Source organism: Saccopteryx leptura, chromosome 13 (assembly GCF_036850995.1).
Source record: "Saccopteryx leptura isolate mSacLep1 chromosome 13, mSacLep1_pri_phased_curated, whole genome shotgun sequence".
Lineage (NCBI taxonomy): Eukaryota > Metazoa > Chordata > Mammalia > Chiroptera > Emballonuridae > Saccopteryx > Saccopteryx leptura.
The window spans coordinates 49,439,488-49,450,330 of NC_089515.1; the positions used below are offsets into that span (position 1 = coordinate 49,439,488).

General features: G+C 52.5%; 1 protein-coding gene across 1 annotated transcript in view; it reads right to left on the bottom strand.

Annotated features, from left to right (window-relative positions):
* Positions 1-10,609, bottom strand: part of RGMA (repulsive guidance molecule BMP co-receptor a) — a 30,303-nt gene extending 19,694 nt beyond the window's left edge. Inside the window, exon 1 of the mRNA XM_066355245.1 lies at positions 10,296-10,609. Coding sequence (XP_066211342.1) covers positions 10,296-10,309 — 14 coding nt within the window. The 5' untranslated portion in view covers positions 10,310-10,609. The remainder of the gene's footprint in view (positions 1-10,295) is intronic.
* Positions 10,610-10,843: the final 234 nt, after the last annotated feature.

A 10,843-nucleotide genomic window follows, 5' to 3' on the forward strand; every position in this document is an offset into this window, starting at 1 on the left:
CTGCTGCTCTTGGGATATTTAAGAGACTGGCAGCTTCCCCTGAGAAACATCTTTTGGACGGAATACAAATACGCCGGAGCAAGTGTTTTTAGTCAAACCAATTCCTCCTTGGCCCCCTCACCTCACTTTCAAGCCGACTCATCTGGTTCTTTGGAAAAGAATTCTGTGTTTTTATCCAATTGAGATGTTTCTCTTAAGCACTATCACAGCCCTCACTTGCTGGAGGCCACACAGGCTGCAGGGCTCCCTGCCCGCCAGGAGGGGAGCCTCGCTCTGCAGGAACAAGCTCCGGGCAAGGGAAGAAAGCCCTGAGTCTGTGAAGACACAACCCAAGGCACCAACACTTCTGAACCCGGCTTCTGCCAAACAGGTGAGAGAGGCAGGAGGGCTCAGCTCAGGCTGCTCTGCGTCTGAGCGAAAGGACGCTGCTGTTCCCTTTGGACTAAAGGTCTTGGTGGCAGGGGCTCACCTGCCTTCACAGCTGGGGTGTCACCACATTTCCCTCTAATGTCGAGGTCTCTGTCGAACAGGTTCTAATGATCACTCCCCTAAAGGGCGCTTCATTTGAAGCCCGGGTTTGCAAAATGCTCCAGGTTTGCCCACTGAAGTCTAGGTTTTTTTTGTTGTTTGTTTGTTTGTTTTTAATTTTTATTTTTTTCTGAAGCTGGAAACGGGGAGAGACAGTCAGACAGACTCCCGCATGCGCCCGACCGGGATCCACCCGGCACGCCCACCAGGGGGCGACGCTCTGCCCACCAGGGGGCGATAATCTGCCCATCCTGGGCGTCGCCATGTTGCGACCAGAGCCACTCTAGCGCCTGAGGCAGAGGCCACAGAGCCATCCCCAGCGCCCCGGCCATCTTTGCTCCAATGGAGCCTTGGCTGCGGGAGGGGAAGAGAGAGACAGAGAGGAAAGCGCGGCGGAGGGGTGGAGAAGCAAATGGGCGCTTCTCCTGTGTGCCCTGGCCGGGAATCGAACCCGGGTCCTCCGCACGCCAGGCCGACGCTCTACCGCTGAGCCAACCGGCCAGGGCCTGAAGTCTAGGTTTTGAACGGCATTCCTCTCAAGGTTGGCCCGGCCTTGGGCCAGACCCAACAGTGCGTTCTCCAGAACCCCAGGACGGCCCTGGCACACCCACCCAGGCAGGCCCAGAGCCGAATGGCACTGACTCTGCCTTTCACAAGTTAGTCTAACGCCTCCCACCAATGAGAGAAAAGGGAGCCATTAGTATTTCCACCAGGTAGTGGCCCCTTCCAGCCCTGCCCTGGCCCACGAGTGGACCTTTGACAGCAAGCAATTCTTCTGGTCTCTACACCTTAATTCCTTCCTAAGGGGCACAGGGCCACGGGAGCTGCCCGGCATTCCTGCTAGGAGACTGACTGGCTGTCATTTGGAGAAGAGAAACAATTCTTATGGCAGAAGCAAATAATCTGGGCAAGGTAATGCCAAGGGCTTTTCTCTCACCGGGAGAAATGTGTGAGGTGGAATGTGGACCTCACGAAAACAGAGAAACCCAGCCCCGTCAGAGCGGGATGATGGGCTTGGGCTGACCTGGGGGCACCTGCCCACCTTGGCCAAACCCACCAGCTTGCTGACAACTCCCCAATAAGAAATTCTTGAAAGGTTGGGCTTTTGGAACTCAGCACTTCATCTGCCAAAGAAACTCCTGTAACTCAAACTGTAGTTACTTTAGACAAACAGCTCCTGGTAACTCTGACTACTGACGCTCTCTCCCTAGGCAGCTGCCTGGGCCTCCTGGTATATAACTTCTGAACACTTGAACCTGCATGGCCTTTAGCAAAGAAACATTTTGCAGGGATTCCTTGCCTCTCCCAGGATCCCTTGTGTGGCTGTAAACAGACAAAACAGAGTCCATTTTTTTGTAATTTGGATTATGTTCTCCTAAATGCCTTAAGTGAGGCTGGCCCCCTGCAAAAGCTTAGCATGCATTTCCTTGCTAATGCCTAAGCTTGTCCCGCGGTCCAACACCATTTGCTTGCCATCTCTCCGCGGAGCCTCCGTTTCATCCACAGGCTTGGAACCAGCTGAGTGTTCTCTCCTTTGGACAAAGTAGGAACCCGGAAAACTAAGTCTGGGAGCCCCAATGAACCCTGGGGATCCCGTGGTTTATAATTCTTCATCCAGGCCCTGGCCGGTTGGCTCAGTGGTAGAGCTTCGACCTGGCGTGCAGAAGTCCCGGGTTCGATTCCTGGCCAGGGCACATAGGAGAAGCGCCCATCTGCTTCTCCACCCCTCCCCCTCTCCTTCCTCTCTGTCTCTCTTCCCCTCCCGCAGCCGAGGCTCCATTGGAGCAAAGATGGCCCAGGCGCTGGGGATGGCTCCTTGGCCTCTGCCCCAGGCGCTAGAGTGGCTCTGGTCGCAGCAGAGTGACACCCCGGAGGGGCAGAGCATCGCCCCCTGGTGGGCAGAGTGTCGCCCCTGGTGGGCATGCTGGGTGGATCCCAGTCGGGCGCATGCGGGAGTCTGTCTGACTGTCTCTCCCCGTTTCCAGCTTCAGAAAAAAAAAAAAAAATATATATATATATATACATATTATATTATTATAATATAATATATTATATATATATAATTCTTCATCCAGAAAAGTACCTGTTTAGGCTATTTTGTTTGTTTCCTGTCTCTAAGGACAATTCCAATCCGTGGCGATTGGAATTGCACTCCACACTCTGGAACGACTTATTTTCATCATAAATGAGCTTGGGAGTGGAACTTGGTTGGGAGGAACTTCGGAAGTTTAAACAGAATCCATCCTTGGGTTTCTCTCGTGTCTCCGGCCCTGTTCCTGCCTCTGCAGAGAATGCTAACCAGGCCGGTGTCTTTTCAGAAAGCGCGCTGTGCTTTGTCCAGTTAATTGGGACTTTAAGAAGCGCTTGGTGGTATTACTTTTTAGGATACATTCCACCAAAGTGACTATTAAAAGAGACCCTTCCTAGATGGGTGGGCTCCCTTTGTGGGCAGGGGTCCTGGTGTGTCTGCCTCTGGGCACAGGTCTGGTGTGGGCACGGACAGTTGCTCATCTTGGCCACTAGGCATCACTGGCCATCTTTAATTACCACTGGTCCCTTCTCTCCAGATGGTCCCAGGATAGACAGAAGCATATATAAAGTCAACCCAACAATTAACCAAACTATCTAGTTCCCTGTCATTTTACCAAAAACCATTAGCAACCTCCTGCCTGCTTCCTCCCCAGTGGGTATTTCCTATTTTTCATTCTTTCTCAGTTAAACAGTCCCATGAACCTTTCCATCATGGCCAGACCTAAGCAGTCAGCGAAGAACTGAGTTCACCAGCCCAAGGGGATGTACAGATGAAGTTAAATGTCAAATAGTCCGTATGAGGGATGCCACCTGCCTTCACACAGCTACATCCTCTCTGGGACCTCAGTTCCCATTTAACAATGTTAATCCTGTCCCTTCTCATTGGGAAGTCAGATAGCTCACACTTACAGCAAATTGCATTGCAGAAGGCAAGTGACCTACCAGGAGTCACCCGGCTGACTTGGTAGCAGGTCTGGGTGACTCTCAGCTGTCACGCCACCTCTAAGGAGCTCACCAGCTCCTTCCTAGGCATGAGCAGACTTGGTCTTCTCCCTGCCTCTATTAGCCCCACTCCATGCACGTGTTCTGAAGGGGAAGCAAGGAGCCTCTATTGTCCCCCAGCCTCAGGCCAGGCTGGGTTGGAGCCCCCCCCATGACCTGTAACAGTTTCTGGGGTCGCATTCCCCTGGCATTTGGATTTAAGCCCTGCCCCCACCCTTCCATCTTTTCACACTTCTTTTTCATGAACTTAGAGCTCCTCAGTAGCTCCCAGAATGGCCACATTTTCTCTTTTGATACTTCTCCCATTTCTCCCTACCGGGACTGTAAACCAGTGTTTAACTGGAGTGTCATACCTGAAAAGTGTCCCTTTCCTTGCTCTCCCTTGAGCCTCTTGTCTGAGACTCCAGAGCACTCCTTACAACAGGGGTCCCCAAACTTTTTACACAGGGGGCCAGTTCACTGTCCCTCAGACCGTTGGAGGGCCGGACTATAAAAAAAACTATGAACAAATCCCTATGCACACTGCACATATCTTATTTTAAAGTAAAAAAACAAAATGGGAACAAATACAATATTTAAAATAAAGAACAAGTAAATTTAAATCAACAAACTGACCAGTATTTCAATGGGAACTATGCTCCTCTCGCTGACCACCAACGAAAGAGGTGCCCCTTCCGGAAGTGCGGTGGGGGCCAGATAAACGGCCTTAGGGGGCCGCATTTTGGGGACCCCTGCCTTACAATCTGGTCTACGAGCTTGCAAGTTCTTCTGCCTACAAAGCCACGCATGAAAACAACAGCGTTCTGAATTGTTTAGCACTGAGATTGAGGCTTCTGGACATTGCAGTAGATACAAAGAAAGAGACGTGGGATATGGGGTGACTCAACCTCTAGCTTTGTGGCCCGAGTGTCCTGTCCTGTCTCTGCATGCTCAGCTTCTCAATCTTACAGAGTCATGGCCCGGCTGCCGGGGGTGGGGGGTGGCCTTCTAGCCCTTGGGGTCGCATGTCTCTGGGGAGCCTGTATAACTAACTGGCTGTGCTCACTCCTGACTCTGAGGAGCCTCATCTGTGACATTTCTGAATTCGCCAAGTGAACATGTTGCTGAACAAGTGGGAAATGTTATTGGGGGAGAGTGACATTTTGTGCTTTGGTGTCAGCATGAAATGCTTCAGTCTTAATCCCCGGCGACACTTCTGTCTACCTGAGAAACCACACCTTACAAAACACTTAGTAACCTCTTGTCCCAAAGCAGCTTTTGGGTACCCACATCAAGAAGTAACAGGTTCCTGTCACGGAGAACAGAAAACCCAGTGTTTACTTCTCCCCATTCCAGTAAGTTCTTGGGAGAGGAACCAGCTTGGAACCATTTAGACACCAAAAGGCAAGTGTGTTTGAACCGACAGTGAGTCTGTGTGTCTCTCCCAACCGGCGGACGGCTGGAGGATTTGGATTAATGAACCATTTGGTGCCAAGCACAAATACCATAGACATTTAGCAATAGGAACAGATAACCAAGTTATTCATCAAATTCAAAATTGTTTAGAATGGCTTATGCAGAGCTGAAGGAAGGGAAGATCCCAGCTGATGGGAGGTAGGGAAGAGTGCCAGTCCAGAAAGAAGGACAAATGTGTCCAATTTATGTGACGTTCCCCCTCTGCCTCCATGGTTCTGTCAAAATCTGCTGGGGGCTGACGTGACTCCTCCCCTTTCACATGGAGAGGCAACGCAGCCTGAACAGACTCTGGGATGGTGAAACGGGGATGAACTTCAGCTTCCTGGGGGGGGGGGGATCTTGTGTGGATTAAGTGAGTTAATACACTAATAGGCCACTTAGTACAGATGCTTGGTATAGAGGAAGTGTTGATAAGTAGTTGCCAATATTAGTTTTATATCATGGATAAGAACCATTGTTTGGATAACATGAGAGTGTCTACCAGGCTGGATTCTGCAAGAGCTTTGGATGTGTGGGAACCAGGGGGGGAAGTACGCAGAATTCCCCGAGGACCCCTAGATGAACTTGCCTTCTGGTGGGCTCTCAGCGCATTAGCGGTCAGACTCAAAGTTCTGGTGAGCTCCCACCAAGAGACAAAGCCTCCCACATAAGTGTAGAGTTGTCTCTACGACGTGATGGGCACAGACATCTCTGTTTCATAAACAAGGAGACTGAGATACAGGGAGGTTAAGTGACTTATCCGAAGTCACCGAGAGTATAAATGGCAGAGAGAGGCTCAAACTCAGGGTCTGGTGATGCCTAGTTTAGTGGTTTTCCCACCCAACCATGGCTGTTCCTCATCTTCACGCTGGGCTTTTTTCTTGTTATTGTTTGTCAAGTAATATGCCTTGTCTGTGTCACGATGGATAACGCATTAGAAATGGGAATGTGTTCAGAGATATACTGTTTTCCAGAAACAAACAAAAACACGCACACGTGTTTAGAAATGTGAACAATCTCCCTCATCCGCCTAAAAACTTAGCAAGTTGAAACAGTTATAAAATTCTTTTTCTTTTTTCTTTTTTTGGATGCTAAATGGCATTTTTAGGTCAAGTTTTCACATAGTTACTTACCTGGACTTAATAAGCTCTGAGTGACAGGTAAGTACTTACGCAACAAGATGTCCAGGTAAACCTACCTAGCGTTTCAGTTCCTTGCAGTCCCTTCAGACCACAAGCCGTTCAGAGCACGTTTCAAATTCAAGGCTAGAGATTGGCCATTGACCCTGAAAGGGAGGGCCTGGGCACCATCTTGGCTTGGGTTTGCTTTGCCCTCACTGACTCTTTGCCAGGCTTAGAGGAGTATTACATTCTCTATCAGCTCCAAAGTCGGTAGGCTGCCAATAGCATCCATATACTCACGAAGAAATCAGACGCTGGGAGTTTACTGATTTCCTTTCTCAAAATGCTATCAACAGAGACATAAAACCAATGTAAAACCCTCACAGCATGGAAGAGACTGGCATCTAGCTTGCTGTGTGTGTGTGTGTGTGTGTGTGTGTGTGTGTGTGTGTGAGAGTGAGAGAGAGAGAGAGAGAGAGAGAGAGAGAGAGAGGAGGGGAGCTAGTGAGGCAGACTCCTCCTGCATGTACCCTGACCAGGATCCACCTGGCAACCCAGTCTGAGGCTGATGCTTGAGTACGGAGCTATTTTTAGTGACTGAGGCTGGCACTCAGACCTACCGAGCTATCCTCAGTGCCGGGGGCCACGCTCAAACCAATCAAGCCACTGGCTATGGGAGGGGAAGAAGGAGAGAAGGGGGAGGGTGTCAGAGGGGGAGAAGCAGATGGTCGCTTCTCCTGTGTGTCCTGACCAGGAATCCAACCCGAGATACCCATACACTGGGCTGACGTCCTATCCACTGAGCCACCTGCCAGGGCCTGGCTTTTCCTTCCTGTATGATCTTGAGATACCCAAGATACAAAACTAGGTGTGCTTCAGGATGGTAAGAGAAGCATTTTGAAATCAGTATGTTGAAATCTAAGTATCAGATTATTTTAGCTGCACTGATGGATGTAAGACAAGATGAACTCCCATGAATCCCCTGTTCTGGGGACAACATGACCAGTCCAATTTAGCAGTGAGGGGTGAAGAGCAGGTGTGGACCTGAGAGGGGTGCCATCTGGAGCCTCAGAATGTCTACAGGTGAGTCTGACAGGGTATGCACCCTGGGGTGAGGCAGCCTATTTTTTCCCACTGCCCTGTTCATTGCTAAAGGAAGGGAGGCCTGCATCAAGCTGTTGTTTGTTCAAAATAAGAAAAAGAAGTGCCTGTCATTTGCATGGGGCTGGATACCAGACAGGTGGGAAAGCCTGGTCCTCCCTTCTTCAGGTTAAACTTATTTATGTTCGGTTTGTTGAATGAATAAACAATGATGTTTGAAAAGCAAAGCTGGCCAGACCCCTGGTGGTACAGTGGATAAACCACTGACCCAGAAGACTGAGGCCACCAGTTCGAAACCCCAGGCTTGCCTGGTCAAGGCACATACAAGAAGCAACTACAAGGTGATGCTTCCCGCTCCTCTCCCCTGCCTTCCTCTCTCTCTCTCTCTCTCTCTCTCTCCCCCTCTCCTCTCTTTAAAAATTAATAAAATAAAAAAATGAAAGGAAAAGAAAAGCTATCCCCTAATAAGCCACAGGAATACCACAGACACCAATAAGTTACTTGACCTTCCCTTTGGGATTATAAGTCAAGTTCTAGAACAATGATCTTTAAAGAGTAGGAGCTTTGCACTTGACAGACATACAGATTCCAATGAGCCCGCACTGGTTTCTGATAATACATTTGTTTATGCACAGTTTCACTTGGGAATATCCCTTCCCTTCCCCCGGATGGCAGACTTCTGGAGAGATGGCGGTCATACCTCCTCAGGCATAGCCGAATTTGAGGACCACATGTGGTCAAGGCAAGTGCTCGAGTTGAATTCATTTGGTAGCAAGGCTGTAGGGGAAAGAGCACACTGATTGTGCAGACCCTGGACGGCACCCCTTCACCTCTCTGGGCATCGGGCTCTTCTGAGAAACGAAAATACCAACACAATACAGAAACCTCCCGTGTGATGGTTCGGGATGCTCAGTACCTGTTCGTTTCATTTTGCACCTCCTCACCCTAAGAACTCCTGTGTTGGATCCCACACTGGGCAGCTGGAAGCCGTACTACAGGGTCCTATTAAATAGGAGCTTCTCATACCTCCATTCTGTATGATTACACAGACTAGGAGACAAAGCAAGACAGAGGTTTCTTAGCAAAGGTCAGAGAATCCCTCCTTGTGTGTGTGTGTGGGGGGGGAGCCAGGTTACTGCCAGACTCCCCCGGCCTTTTTTTGGTCACAAATCTGGTTATTAGATAAACACCTGCATGTGGAGAGACAGTTTGAGACAGCATGTGGGGTGGGGAGACAATTCTACATGTCTATTCAGAGAGTAAGCACCTGTCACCGGAGAAGAAATGATGGACAGGAACCCAACCGGTGAGAAAAGGAGACTGGGACTTGCCTTCCCACCAGCGCAGCTGGGGCGGGGTCTTCACCACAAGCAGAACGTGACACTAATCTACGAGGAACCAATGTCCCTGTCACAACAGGCAGAACCCAGCTCACTGCTAATACCCTCTGGCCTGGAAGGTGGCAGCAAACTTCAGCCACAGAGAATGTGGAGCTACGTGGATGTGTGGGCGCCCCACCCAAGGGCTTCCTCCGCTCTGCCTGCCATTGGGCCAGATCTGCCCCCATTGTTAATGGGACATCATGCCCCTTATAAAGGGGGCTTGCCTGCCACCTGCTTTGGTGGGACAGTAGGAAACCTCTTTGTAGATGTGAAAATGCCATTTCTGTCAAACCACACAGTTCCTGTACAGGCCGGTAAGAGACCCTTTCCAAGGTCTCCTTCAGTTGTCCTTCAAAGCACAGCCAACCTCCTTTCCAGGGGTCATGGCTCAGGCTTCACCTCAAAAGTCACTCTTCTGTGATGCACGGGAGAGGAGCAAGGCTCTTGCATAGGGTTTCCCGATTTCTGCCACAGACGCCTGAAGAACAGGCATCCTCTTACCAGCAGGTATCGTTTTCTGTTGTATTTCTGTGGAGGATCCTAAAACCAGGTGAAGAATGTGATGGATCTCCTTGAGGTGACAGCCTGCCACTCAGCACGACCTGCAACCGCCTCGTCAGCTCGGATACTCGGGCTCAGGGGGACTAAACACAGGGCATTACTCTTCCGTGGAGGCTAGTTCCCGCCTCCCCACCTGGCTCAGGAGACACCGATTGTACAGAACACTCAACTTTGCAGCCTAGAAGGAACTCGAAGCTCAGCATTTCCTCTAGATGGCGCGATTTCCCCTAATTTGTCCGCAAGACACCCTATTTATAAAATAAATACAATCCAACGCCTTCCGAAACCAAACTACATAATAGCAGCTCGAAAGCCCCCATTAAAATCTCAATTTAGGGGAATTGGTTCTACCTCCGAGCAAATCCAATGCAATTACATGAACAGGTTGCAATCAAGAATTGTTTCCCAGCGTCACCACCTCGGCCCTTCCCCTGAATACACCTGTCCCGCTGCCGCAGCTGGTTCCCGGGGATGAGCCAGGGCGGGAGCTGGGCGCGGAGTCGTCTCTGTGCCCGGCCCGCAGGGCCAAACCATCCACTTAGGGACGCCCAGGCCACTTGGGAATCCCATCTCTTAGCACTCAAGCCAAGTCTTGCATTTTCCGGCGCACCTGCGCCCCCAGGCAAAGGACAGCTGGGACCCGAGCCCAGGCCACGCGCTGAGCTGATGCCCTCGGGCGCACGCGCTTGTCCCGCGGCGGTGCAGCTGGCTTAGGAAGCCTGGCTCGGGGCAGGAGGAGGGAGCCCGGCGAGTCCGGCCAGTTAGGGGTCCTTGGCGGGACAGCCCGGTGGCCGGCTCCGTCCCAGGCTACCGGGAGGAGGTGGTCAGGCAGGAGAAAGGAAGCTTCCAGCTCGCACACAGTGGAGACGGTCGCCGGGGCCACCCAGCCTCGCGTGCTGCCGGCTGCCTGGGGAGAGGCTTTTAGGAAAAAAGAGCAAACACCAAGCCACAAAAACTTTACTGCTGCCAAGAGCTAAAAAGACCGCTGCGCAGCGAAGCTCCAATCTGGGCAAGACGAGAGCAAAATGAGACGCGCGGTTAGGAAGGACTCGACCAGGGCAGCGGTCCCGGCAAGCGTCGGCGGCGCCGCGGCGAGGTCGGAGCCGGGTCCACCCCGCTCCCGGCCCGCGCTTACCTTGGCGGCTGCATGAGCCCCTGCGGCCCGCGGGGGGTGGCGTGGCGGGGCTGCGGGCAAACACGGGGCGCCGGGGAGCCGCTCGTCGGCCCCGGGGCACAGAGGGAGGGGCTCGGCAGGCGTTGGTCCCGCCGCCCCGGCCGGCTCAGCGGCGGCCCGGGACGCGCCGCCTGTTCCTGGGCTGCATGCTTGCGAGTGCCTGGAGAAGCCGGCCCGGGAGCGAACGGCTAGTGCGTCCCCAGCCCAGCTGCTCGGGCGGCACAGCCCGCGCTCGGGAGACAACTGCGGAGTCGGGTGGCTCGGGCCGCCCCCTCCCTCGCCCGCCCCCTCCTGCCGCCGCCAAGCGCGGCGTCGCGAGGTTCGTTTGCACGCAGAGGGGAGGGGGCGGGCCGGCGCCCGGGGCGCGGGCGGGGGTCGAGCGGGGCGGGAGAAGGGACCGGGTACGCGTGCGATCGCCCCGCCCCGTCGCAGCCGCACCCTCCCGCATCAGCAGCCGCTGGGGGGCTGGGGAGGGGGGCTGGGGGGGGGGCTGCTCCCAGTGAAAAGTC